Genomic DNA, 13,454 nt, shown 5'->3' with positions numbered 1-13,454 from the left:
GTCTATGGCCATGCCATCCTGAACAAGCCCGATGTCTGATCTCAGAAGCTAAGCAGGGTCGGGCCTGGTTAGTACTTGGATGGAAGACCACCTAGGAAGACCAGGTGCTGTAGGCATAAATAATAATAAATAATTTTAAAAAATGAAAAATTACGGGTAGCCTGGCCAGTCAGATGTAAACACTAACTTTTTTGGTGCTCTCTTTCCAGGCCTTTTTCTGTGTTTATATATACTCACACATATTTTAATGAGCATGCTTTTTTTTTTCACTTTTCTAAGTACTATGGACATCTTCCTATGACAGTAAAAAGATTTGCAACAACATATTGAATGCTTATCTTATATTCCATGAAATAAATCTACCATCTAGTCAACAAGTCAACATTTAGTCAAATCTAGGCAACATTTTTATTAGTTACTTGGATGAAGAAGTATGTTGATCGAATATTTGGATGACACAAAGCTGGGACAGGTGGCTAATATACTAGATTTAAAGAGTCAGAACATAAGCTTTAATAAATGGGGATTATGACTCTAAATTGATATAAAACTTGATAAACAACAACAACAAAAAAACCGGTCTGTAGCGTCTCTTTGTCAAAACCCCATATTTCTGGGAGTGGGGGGCATACTGACTCTGAGAAGGGGACAAAGGTAAGGCAGGCAAACTGACTGACCTGTCCACCCCAGTCAGGTATCAACAAACAAAGAAAGTACAGCAGGTAGTGGTGCTACATAAGCAATGAGAATCGTAAATGGTCACCTAGGAACGTGTAGAATGCAAAGCTCAGTATAAACGTGTCGCTACCTCGGGAGAGCTTGGCCATCCACTCTGTTAACAGGCGGGTTCTGCAGTAGTTTCCCCGATATGATTCTCCCGGGGAAAGTCCTGAGGTTCAGATCCTAGGTGCTGCCTGGGAGGCTAACTTCCCACGGCTTGCAAGTGGAAACTGACTGCTTTAAGTTTGCACACTAGTCAGAGACTGGACCTAGCAAGACTCTCTGTTAACATTTAACACATATTTGAAGTTGAGCTAAATAAAATTCTTGGAGTTTTCGCCCACGGATCGCATCTAGTAGAGAGCTCCAATCTTATCTAACTTATTCGCCAAAATCGAAAAAAGAAATCTTCAGATGTTTTGAGAAAGAAGTGGTTTGGTCTCCTTGAAGAGCACGAGCTGGGCTGGGAGAACTCTGTCATTTTAATGTTGGGAATGAGATGTTATGTCCATCGGATGTAAGGACAGCCAGAGGTAGGCTATGTGAACCTACAGGAGGGCACATTGTGGGGAGAGGGTCTTGCACTGCTTCTGAATGAAAGACCTGGCATCAGTCCTTCATAAGCCCGATCTCTGTTGTTGTCATCCTTGCTCCCCAGCCTGCCATGCTTTAGGGCTCTGTGGTGCTGCTCATGCCACAGTCATCCGGGATGAGGTAAAAAGGCCTAAGGGTAGCCAGATGCTTCAGCTTTCAGCCTCAGCTGTCAGGCTCTCTATGGAGGTTGAAGTCTATCAGTCCACGCAGCTGTGGTCAATCAGGCACTTTAGGATTTTGCCCCTACAGATTTCTTTTGCCAGCTTGGGAGGTTAATAAAGATTAGTTTATATTTGATTAACTTTGCAACTTCCCATATTCCCTTTCCAATCATCTACAAGGGGTTCTCATACATAAACACTATTCCTACAGCTCTTTGAAAAAAGGTTGAGTTATCTATCATGTGGGTTTGTGATAGATAGGGAAGAGCCCTTGTTGGTGGTATTTTAATGAAAAACTTCTCCTTATTGTTTGGACCAGAGTTTAGTCTATCATATTTTTCCAAAGGGCAATCATTTATTCTCCTCCTAATTTACTAGGTGGTGTATCTAAAGTGTGTGTCACTTTCCCGCTTGATAAATTGTAAGTTCTGGGACTCAAGGGCCAATGTTCCTCACCAAGTCAGTTATAGGCACAGGTATTACACTATTTATTATTATTAAAGTCTTTGTTGACTTTGTGGAACAATTTGATAAGAAAAGCCTACGAGTGTTTGCCACTTTTATCAATCTTTCCATAATCTTTGACTCTGAGGACTGAAATCAGTTATAGGCTGAGATGCACAAGCTCAGTATTAATTCCCCAGGTCCAGTCCCACCCTCAGCACAAGACTTATAAGGAACCTGTATTTAATACCACTGTGTTTCAAGGTCAAGAATAACAGTCCATCAGTGGATCAGATACAATGTTTACTCCAGTTACAAGGATTAGAGCAATGGCCTTTCTCTGGTACATCAATGCCATAGTTTTAGTATCAAAAACCAGAAAGATATTAATAGACAGCTGATCCTATTTATCAGTATCACAAAGAAAAGTCAGTTGCTCTAAATTCAAAACCATCAACTTCCTAGTTTTATATACATATTAGATTTTTAAACGTATATATACCCTTCTCATAAAAAAAGCTAGATGTTCAATGAGTGATTTACTGAGATTTGTTTATGGATAAAATAAGGGTTTCGTTATAAAAAATTAAAATTTTTTCAAGCTAAAATCATTGAAGCTGCACTTTGTGTATTATTTTGTTAGAGCAAACACCAAATTATTTCTTAAGGAGAATCTGAGCACTGACAGACAGTCCTTTTCTACCCCCCTCCAAGTGTAGGTGCAGTGGCCTTCTGTCTACCGTATGTCCTTGTTAGGTACCTCAGATTTAATAAGAAGTTGTCAATTCCTCCCTAGCTTGCTTGATTATTAAAACATATGGCTCTGAGAGTTTAACTGACAACACAGAAACTCTATGCTCTAGGAACTTAGGAGGATATTTCAACTTAGAACTCATTGCTGCTCCTTAACTATTGAAAACTTTGGGAAATGAACAATAATTGTGAAAGATTACCTGAAGGATAGCAGTGCACCATTCTCTTAGATCAGTAGTTTTCAAAATTCTTTCTTAACCATAGAGTCCTTGTTCAAATCATGTTTTAGAAGCCCAGGGTCAGAGACAGAGATGCCGGGAAGGGAGGGGGAGCTTGAAGTCCCACCACTGATGGGACCCCCAGAGCACAGCTTGAAAGCCATTGCTAGATCCTCTAACTCCTATCCACAGACCGCGGGGCAAAGAACCACAGAGTGGCACACCGACTAGATAGATCACAGGGCCTCCCTAGAATGGCTTCACTGAATTGTGCTTTGACCAAGCACCATTATGTCTCACTCTGGCTAACACTGTAAGAAACAGTCCCAGGAAATGACTGCAATATTACTGCAAGGATATCGTTAATGATATTGTTTACCTAGTTTAACAACATCTTCTCTGGAAGAACCCCAAGGAGAAATTGTTTCCTATTCTTTGTACCAGGAATCATTTAAATTCTTCTGAGCTAATGTTTTATTTTCTCCTGTGGATGTAGTGATCCATCCTTCCCTCTTAGGCTGCTCACTAGGAAGCTTAAGAAGCCAGCCTGCTGACCACTCCATGCAAACCAATTTTGTGGCAGGTGCTTCATGAATCAACTTCTGATTCAGCTCCACCTTATTTTACAAAATGTATTCCCTTTGCCTCATTTTTTCACTGTGAAGTATTTTTTGTATGTTGTTCTATTCCATATTGTAAAGCCACCTCAATCCTTTAAAAAACATTATTGTATATGAGCAAGCAAATTCTTAAGAACATCTACTAACTCAAGCTATACAAAGGAAGGAGCCAGAAATGATGAGGGTCTAGATCCAAAGAGGACCAGATCAGGAAATGAAGCACAGTCTGGAAATCAAAATCTTGAGTTGAACATGACAGCCATCTTTGGAGTTCTTAAAGGGCAAGAAGGGAATTTATTCTGTATTACTCCAGAGAATGAACCTAGACTACATGATGGTCATTACTGAAAAACCTGTCAAATCTTAGGACTGGACAAGAAATGGATCTCACAAATTGGTGAGTTCCTTATCACAAGATGTATTCAAGCAGAGCCCAGATGACCCACTCGCTGGAAAGTTACAAAGGTGTAGTGGACACCCTTTGAGTGTTGAGCCAAACTGCACTCCCTCCTTTGGAAGACTCCCTTCACCTTTTACTGAAGAGGTAGATGCAGGCAGCCATGTAGGTATCATGGGACCTTCCCCCCGCCTCCATCCCTCTTAGAAGAGTTTGGACCAGGGCTGGACCTCTGACACAAGTTGGAGTCTCTCTTGAACTAAAGAACAGGAGCTGTAAGGTGATCCAGCACTGGTGCCCAAGTCGAGCTGTGGCAAACCAAAGCCAGGCAAGGCCAATATTTGGAGAAACAAACCAAAAGTCTTGCTGAAGAAGGTGGCCGGCTGAAGTGCAGAGAAAAGCAGCAACAAGAAACAATGCAGAGAGGAGAGCTGCCTGATAATTTTCTGGTTCTGCGAGAGCCAGATTTACTGCCTTCAGTTCCTTCCTTCTGTGACATTCCTCATCGCTGAACGACAGTCACTTAAGCTGACTTAAGTTTCTGTTCCTTTCACTGCAGAGATCCCTGAGTAAGATCAGAGAGAATCCCCAGGCAGATTATGACTCTGGAGATTAGCGGCTACCCAAACTGGGTGACCATCAGATTGCTCTGAGTAAGCTTCCTGGGTGCCAGCCCCTAAAGATGGTGATCTAGTGGCAAGAGGCGGGCTTCAGGGAATTTATTTTTAAACACTGTCCCCACCCCCAGTGATTTTGCTACTTGGCCAGTTTGGGAACCACTGGATAAGGTATTATCTAGGGTCTTGGTCTTTATAAGCTTCAGAGTTGATACAACACAGCCATCCTCACAGTATTCTTCCTACACAAAACTAAAATTTTTAACACAACCATGACAAATTCAGATTTATTATTCAGAGAGAAAGGTCAGGGCCCCCTGCAACCCACCATAGATATACAATCTCTAGACTGAATATTAACAACTCAATATTGATCAGCACACATGACAAGTAGAGGTCCCCAGGGTGCCAGGCCAAATATTTAAATATTTGAATCAGCGACCTAGAAAATGGAATTGGAAGCATGTTTATTCAATTTACTGACACTATCAAACAGGGAAGAGCATCTACGCACATCTTTGTTAGGCACTTTAGTTCTCCTAAGATGTCAGCCCTCCCTCCCCACTTAACAGATGTGAGGACATATGGCTTTGCCCTCATCTGGAAACAGACATCTATTTCATTCAACTTCAAAATCTGATAACTTTCTGAAAATGTTTAAATGTTTATTTACTCCTGATAGATACGTGAAGAATTCTTAAAGTTTCCAATAGATATTGTGACTGTGTGAAAGGGAAAGCCAGTATGTCTATTACAGGCTTCAGTGAGGCCACCCCCACACCACTGAGTTTTGGAATGAAAAGGGAAGAACCTCAAGAGATGTGCTTGTCCCACTGACACTGGTAAGCATTGGTGTCCCCGCTCTCCTCCAGTCTTCACCCTGGGTATACACGCCCTCTCGGCATTCACACTAGACACAATTCCATCGTCACTTCCTTTCTATTTCCAGTTACAGAGTTCTTCCTTCCCCTCTGTCAACCCTGTCACTAAACTTGTCCTCCTCTTTTGGGTCTCTCCACCGTCAACCCACAAAGCACAACCCTACCACCAAACTCCATCCACACAGTTCAAGCCCAACCCCACCCTTGCTGGTTTATCCACTATGTCCTAACCTGGCCATCTCATAATCAATGTCAGTGCCACTTCTAGTGTCAGCTCAGTTCCATTTTTCATTTTATACTGCCCCCTGCAGCTCAACTCACCCAACTAAGCCCCACTATCTTTCAGGAAGTTGGTGACAAAGAGCCAACACACTGCAGCAAGGAGCTGTCTTTTGTGCCTCCAGAATGTTCACTGAAGTTTCTCTGTATATTCCACTAGGGGGTACTACCCCATAATTTTTGAAACAGGAAGTCTGCTGAATACAGTTCTTAATGAAAAATGAAGTCCAGGCACAGTGAATTTTTTAAAACTTTTCTCAACACATGCTGTAATTTTATGAAGCAATTTAATGTGATTCCTTTTAAATAAAAGCTGCCCCAAGGGCAGAGTAATAGGCACCAATCCTGAGCAGTATAAACTTATATAAGAGAACGCCAATTAAAAACCCTGGCTCTATTACAGTAAGATAAATAGTCATGAATTAAATGAAATACATGCAAAAACTGTGTACAGCCAGACAAGTAAAGTTATTTTTACTTCAGCAAGAGAAATAGGCATGCTAAACAAAAGTTGGCTTCAAAAATAAAAGGTTTTGTGACGCAAAAATAAGGCAACTCAGATGTTCTGGGACTCTTTGCATAAATAGAACAAAATTCTCTTATCTTTGGGGTGTAAGAGAAAACCTGCAACACTAAAAACTGGTTCAAGTCTTTCAGGTTCTTTTAAAAGGAAGTATGCCCAGGCATTACAGTGCAGTAACTGAAAATGCAGGATGCTGGAGTTAAGCTGAACTTAGACTCCCCGAACTCCCCTGACCTCCATGAGCACTTGGCCAGCCTCCATTTCCTCAGCCTAAATCTTAGTTCTGCATCAGTTTAATGGGTATGATAAGACTACCTACCACCCAGGTTTGTGGTGTGAATTAGAGGAGATAATGTAAAGTGCTTACAGGGTGGCCCACAGTATACGCTCAATGAATGCTATTTAGTCAACGAGTCAGAGTAAGGAAGACCTCTTGAGATGACCAGGTATAGAAATCTTTGTATTGAAAGAGATATTCACTATCATTTTGGCAAACTACTCATACAGATAAGCAATCAGGAGACCCGATAAGTTAAGCCATTTGATCGAGGTCACAATTCTATCCTGAGGAACTCTAGAGCAGCACTTGGGACTTCCTTACTGTCAGGCAGCATTCTTTCCCCATCCTATACTGCTTCTCCTGGTATACGATTGTTTGTTAGCACAGACTAAATATATTTTGTGCTTAATAACTGAATTTGTTGGCAAAGTTTTGATGAATGTAACAAATATGCACTGTTGTGGCAGTGTCGAAGACTCTAGCAGAATGTATCTATAAACAGTTTGACTTTTAAGCCCCTTTCCTACTTTTAGAAATTTATCCTAAGGAAATACAGTTGACCCTTGAACAAGACTGATTTAAACTGCATGGATCCACTTATATGTGGGTTTTTTTCAAGATATTGGAAAATTCTTGGAGATTTCCTTATTACCATGAAGCAATCATGTCAGTTACACTAGGCTAACCCAAAGTAATCATGTTGCTGCTTCTTCGTTTTCAATGCATGAATCATTATTCCTGTAAAAAAATATGAATTTCTTTCTCACATTATCTCTTCATTTTTGATGTTTAAAAGTAGTAATACATATAATATTTACAGTGATTTGTACCATATAAGACAATATCGATGTAGGTTACTGACAGTCGACTCATTGTGTAGATGATATATAATTACGATATCAATATAGTACTGTAAATATATTTTCTCTTCCTTATGATTTTAATAAGTTTTTCTAGCTTACTTTATTGTAAGAATACAGTATATAATATGTATAACATACAAAATATGTTTTAATCAACTGTTGGTGTTATCAATAAAGCTTTTGGTCAACAGTAGACTTTTACTAGTTCAGTTTTGGGAGAATCAAAACTTACACGCAGATTTTGACCATGCAGGAGTCAGCACCCCTAACCCCTGTGTTGTTCAAGGGTCAACTGTAATATAAAAGGTTACATGCAAAAAGATGTCCACCACTATATTCTTTAGAATATCAAAAAACTGTAAATAATCTACATGCCCAACAATAAGAGAGTAGTTAAGTATAGTAGACTTGTGAATTTTGGAACCATTAAAAATTATGAAACCACAAAGAAACATGAAAAATAATTATTTTATTCTTCATCTCATTCCAAAAGGAGGCAATTTAACAATGAGAATGACAATTATATTTCATTATAATTACAACCAATTAAAAATTAAATACTTATATTGATAACATCCAAAAAATAACATGTAAAAATTAAGTCATTTTAGGAATATTGGGATTGCCCTTTTCTTTCACTTTGAGTTCTCTTGATAATAAAGACATAGAATAATTGTTTAGAATGAACTCATTTCTTTATTGGTACTAAGAAGAATTTAAATGATCCAAGCGACATTTAACGTATCACGATAACATACACAATTAAATGAAAGACATGAGGTCAGAACCCTCGTTCCATAATAATCTCTGAGGGATACAACAATGTATCTCAGTTCCTGACCTTCAGAACTTATGAGCTGAGAGAAGAAATATGACATATACGTGGATCTCGGCACTGCTCCACCTCCAAAATTTTTAATATCTCATCTCGTACCAGCGCCTTTTCCCTTCCAGCTTTCATGCCACCTGTTCCTTAACATCATTAAGATTGCCAGTCCACTTATTGGTCCCTATGTTTTCTTTTGATCCACCAGCTTGGTTTCATTTTCTATGCCATTCAGCTCAAATACCAAGGCCTACCATTTTAGCTACCCCCTCCACAGGAACCACACTATCTTGAACCTTTATCTTTCCTATTCGCCTGCCCTGAAAACCCCCATCTGTTGGACACAGTCAATCATTTGCTATCTCACAGCTGGGGTTGCAGGAATCTCCTAGACAAAGCCACCCAACATCCTTTCTCGTGTCCTCGGCCAATTCCCTCTCCCCCTCCTGGAAGTCTTCCCTAAATCTCATGCTTTCCCTTCTATCTCCTCCCCCAATGCCTTTTGCTGCACAGAAATTCTTGAATGAAAACTTTCTCTCTTTGAGCAAAGCCTAAAACCCAGTTGCCTTCTGCATTCATTCTTATTCCCTGACCTGCTATGTCAGAGGTGATGTGCTCTGTCTCCTTCTCTGGACCCAGTGTCTCCTGCCTGCTCCTGCCTCTGTACCATCCATGAACATGTCACCCATGTCTTCATCCTTGCCTGAACTATTTTCTTCCCTCAGAATAAACACGTGTCTGCCATCTAAAAGGAAGCTTTTCCTTTAGGATATATACTCCTCTAAATGATTTCCACTTGCTTTTCTCCTCCCCCTACCCCATATTTCTAAAAAGAGGTGTCTTACCTTGGCTGTCTCCACTTCCTCTCTCCTTCACTTGATATAGCCTGACTCCTCCCACCCCTCCACCAAAATTGTTCCCATAGAAGTCAAATCCAATGTTCCTTTTCATTTCTTATCTTACTTGAACCCTCAGCTGTGTTTCACCCTGTTGACAATTCTGTCTTGAAATATTCGGCTTTTGGGACACTCTGGTGTTACCTTAGTTGGCAGAATGAATAAACTTCAGGTCAGCCAGGGAAGGGAGAGCTGGAAAGGCTCTCAGCTCAAGAGAACTTGCACTTTTAGGGGAGTGGTGGCATGGCAGTTGGTAGACTTAAGACCTACTAGATTAAGTTTTGAGAACTGAAAGCTTCCTAGAGACTAGTTTCATGGACTCTATGTCAAGCCAACTAATGACTCAATGACTTGGAGTGGGTGGAACTCAACCATAACAACGCAGAGAACTGTTTATTCTTTTATCTTATTGAAATAAGGGGTAGTGGAGACTGAATCATAAGAACTTGGTGGCATTTCCTCTCTTGGGGTATGATTAGAAGTGAGGGAAGTAGAGTTCAAGTCATCTGGGCCTCCCTCAGTAGTCTTTAACAGTTAAAGCTTCCAAATTACATTCCATTCAGAGATGGAACAATTTTTCATTATTGAAATATTACTTTTTAATTTCAGTATCTTTCTGTAAAGTACAATTTGGTACTTGATTATGCTGTCTATTGGCTATTTTGATTCTTTCTTACTCCTAAGTAATATACCCCCTATCAGACTGCAAATGTCTTGAGGACAAGGGTACTTTTTAGCCTCCTATTCTATCTTCTACATTGCTTAGCAGTTTAGCATAGGGCTGAACACTTGGAGATACTTAGAAAAAATTCCTGCTGTTTAATTTAGCAAGTATTTTAACCTTCTAAATTTTGAGGGGTTTTGAATGACTCCTGAATGCAATATATTATTCTGGGCGCAGAAGTGTAATATAGAAATACGTATGTTATTTGCATTTTATGAGCTGCAGGAGAGGCAAGAACACTTCAATATCTAGGGAGGATTTAGCAATAAATTCAGGTGGCCCGACACCCCCTTGTGTATACTGCACCAACCTAAATATATAAGCCAGAATCCCAAGCAATGTTCAGCCCTAATTTGGGTTCAATTTTCAATAAGTTCTATAAATCCCTGTAGTTCATCTCCTTAGGCCAAACATTTCCAATGTCCTTACTGTGGGCAGCAGCTAGATCTTTTGGGACCCAGGATCAAGCCTTTCTGCAAATAATCAGGCAAAGAAAAAGAAAAAGAAATCACATATAGTCCAGTGCATTTTTCTGCTTGTGTGGTTTGGTTTCTCCATCAGCTAGAGAGACATTTAAAGGCTCTGAACTTCTTGCAGTCTTCAATTCTCTTTTCAAAGTCACTTTATTTTTAGAGAACTTTCCACTTTTCTTAGTTATACAATCAGATCGGGCCACCTGGCCGGAAAATCATTTTACCTTTAAAAAAATATGCTAGAATTTGAATGCAGGCATTGAATTAGAAACAGATTTACCATAGTGTAAATCTCCTGAGCATTACAATTTGTGGCTGAAAGTTGACTGAAAGGGAGTCCATAAGTTAACCTACAAAGGGAAGAGGATCTAGAGTCACTTTTTTTTCCCCCCAGATAAAATAGTATTAATAACCTGAAATCTTCAAGTTTCCGGGAGCCACGGTGCAATCCTTCAGTGGAACTCTGCTGCAGGTTGCAGTTTCTACGATTTCGGGAAAGAAGGCTGGTCAGCCACTCCAGCCACTTGGGAGGAGGGAGGGAAGGTGGTACCTAAGCAAGGTATGAGCCACTCAGAGGCAGCCTAGGGCCGCCATTCACCTCGAAGAGGAGGAGCTGGCGTCAGACCCACCCGGACCGAGAGGAAACGAGAGCCTTGGGTGCTCCAGGTGAAGGAGGAAAGGAACACGAGCCCAGCTCACCTCCGGAGGCGGGGCGCGGCTCCCGATAAACAACAAGGGCGGAGTCAGCCCGGATCACCTGGGCTGAGGCGGAACTGTGGGGTCTGTTCGCAGCTCGAAGAACCTGGGATTCATACTCACCTGTACTGGGGACGGAGGCGGGGCCAGGCCCAAAACTCACCTGAGCCCGCGGAAACCAGGCTCGGGAGTAGTTCCCGGGCTCGCCCAGCGCGGAGTGGGAGGCACCCTCGGCTGGACCCATCTGAGCACCCTCCACCCGTCCGTAAGTCTGTCCCGGCCGCCATGACCTGGAGCGCCACGGCCCGGGGCGCCCACCAGCCCGACAACACTGCGTTCACGCAGCAGCGCCTCCCGGCCTGGCAGCCGCTGCTGTCGGCCAGCATCACGCTGCCCCTTTTCTTCTGCGCGGGCCTGGCCTTCATCGGCCTGGGCCTGGGCCTCTACTACTCCTCCAACGGCATCAAGGAGCTCGAGTACGACTACACCGGCAACCCCGGCACCGGCAACTGCTCGCTGTGCGCCGCTGCCGACCAGGACCACGCGCCGCCGCCCAGCTGCTCGTGCGCCTGGTACTTCTCGCTGCCGGAGCTCTTCCAGGGCCCCGTGTACCTCTACTACGAGCTCACCAACTTTTACCAGAACGACCGGCGCTACAGCGTGTCCCGCGACGACGAGCAGCTCAGTGGGCTACCTAGCGCGCTGCGCCACCCGGCCAACGAGTGCGCCCCCTACCAGCTCAGCGCGACCGGTCTGCCCATCGCGCCCTGCGGCGCCATCGCCAACAGCCTCTTCAACGACACCTTCTCCCTGTGGCACCAGCGCCGGGCCGACGGGTCCTACGTCGAGGTGCCGCTCGACCGCACTGGCATCGCCTGGTGGACCGACTACCACGTCAAGTTCCACAACCCGCCACTGGTGAACGGCAGTCTGGCACTAGCCTTCTACGGCACCGCGCGCCCGCCCAACTGGCCCCGGCCGGTCTACGAGCTCAGCGCCGACCCCAACAACACGGGCTTCATCAACCAGGACTTCGTGGTGTGGATGCGCACGGCAGCGCTGCCCACGTTCCGCAAGCTGTACGCGCGCATCCGCCAGGGCAGCTACTCTGCGGGGCTGCCGCGTGGCGCCTACAGGGTCAACATCACCTACAACTACCCGGTGCGCGCCTTCGGCGGCCACAAGCGCATCATCTTCAGCAGCATCTCGTGGATGGGCGGCAAGAACCCCTTCTTGGGTATCGCCTACTTGGTGGTCGGCTCCCTCTGCATCCTCACGGGCTTTGTCATGCTGGTCGTCTACATTCGCTACCAGGACCAGAACGACGAGGACGAGGATGAGGAGTGATTCCTGCTTCAAAGCGTCCTTCCTCCTTGCCAAAACTCTCTTGCTTCTTTGGTTCTCCTCCTCGCCCCTCACTCAGTTCCAACCTCGCCTTTCCCGTCTGTTGTGGATAAGGGTCCAGAGATAGGAATTATATATACCACCTTGGGGGCTACCAGACTCTTGCTGGGGTGCTTGGAGTGCAGAGTGAGACAATCTAGCAAATTCTCCAGTCTTCTTCACGATTTACCTAGTTGACATGTTAGGTTCTTAAAGTCCGTAGGAAGGGGCAGTAGAGATTCCTATTTAACGCTTCTCTGGTGAAGAGACTGAGACCTAGAGATGTTAAATAACTCATTCAAGATCAGGCAGCTAATGATTGGCTCTGGACTCACTCTAGAGCTTTTACTTCTACAGGATAATGATTTTCTTTGGTGGCGGGGAAAATGGGGGGTAGAGAGTGAAGCCCACAAATAACCTGCAGAGGCGTGGAAAGGTGGGAAAGAAAGTGCTTGTTTAATGTGTAGATAGGTTAGAATCCAGAGATTCTAACACAGTAAGGCTGGGGCGAGACCCTTGAAAATGCGTTTTAGTCATCTCATCTAGAGGTTCCTCCTATATTCCCTCAAATTTAGGAGTCAATGTCCTGAACCAGGGAACAAGTAGCATACTGGGTGTTTTCCTTTTTCCTCATGTGTCTGAGGCTGGGCATGAAACAATAAGCTTAGTCCAGTTTTTCAGGTAGTCATTTGTTCCCAGGGTCAGCGACAATCAGAGTTGCTGGTTTGGTCTAGCACTCAGCCTTGAACATGGAAGAAATGTTTTAACTTTACAATTAGGTAGCTGAAAGGGATCTTAGAGGGAAAGTGATTTCTCTAAGTCATATCTGTGTCTCCTGGCTCCTGACCCAATTCTCTTTGTCATCTAAATTATTTTTTATGCTTAGAAAAAGCTACATTCATACCTTTTCCCTTAGGTCTAAGACAAAACTTTTTAACCTATGTTCTCAAATGAGCATGTTTGTTTTTAGTGATTATGTTTAAATGAATGCTGAGGAATATAGTCTTATACGTAAACTAGAATCTTAAGGATCATTTGAACATTTGAGATGTTAAACTGACTACTCTAAAATCATTCTAATATATACAGTTATTCTAAGAAGCAAT

The 13,454-nt window shown here is 43.1% G+C and overlaps 1 protein-coding gene and 1 pseudogene across 1 annotated transcript; both read left to right on the top strand.

Moving 5' to 3' along the window:
* On the top strand, positions 1-116 carry LOC120604050 (uncharacterized; annotated as a pseudogene).
* Positions 117-10,903: 10,787 nt separating this feature from the next.
* Positions 10,904-13,445, top strand: TMEM30B (transmembrane protein 30B). The gene has a single exon (XM_039864415.1). The coding sequence runs from the start codon at positions 11,251-11,253 to the stop codon at positions 12,310-12,312; it is 1,062 nt and encodes a 353-aa protein (XP_039720349.1). The 5' UTR covers positions 10,904-11,250; the 3' UTR covers positions 12,313-13,445.
* The last annotated feature ends 9 nt before the right edge of the window (positions 13,446-13,454 follow it).

The sequence above is a fragment of the Pteropus medius genome, unplaced genomic scaffold (genome assembly GCF_902729225.1).
Source record: "Pteropus medius unplaced genomic scaffold, Ma_sr-lr_union100, whole genome shotgun sequence".
NCBI classification, from domain to species: domain Eukaryota; kingdom Metazoa; phylum Chordata; class Mammalia; order Chiroptera; family Pteropodidae; genus Pteropus; species Pteropus medius.
Note: the sequence above shows the minus strand (reverse complement) of the source record. Positions and strands in the feature narration are given on the sequence as shown.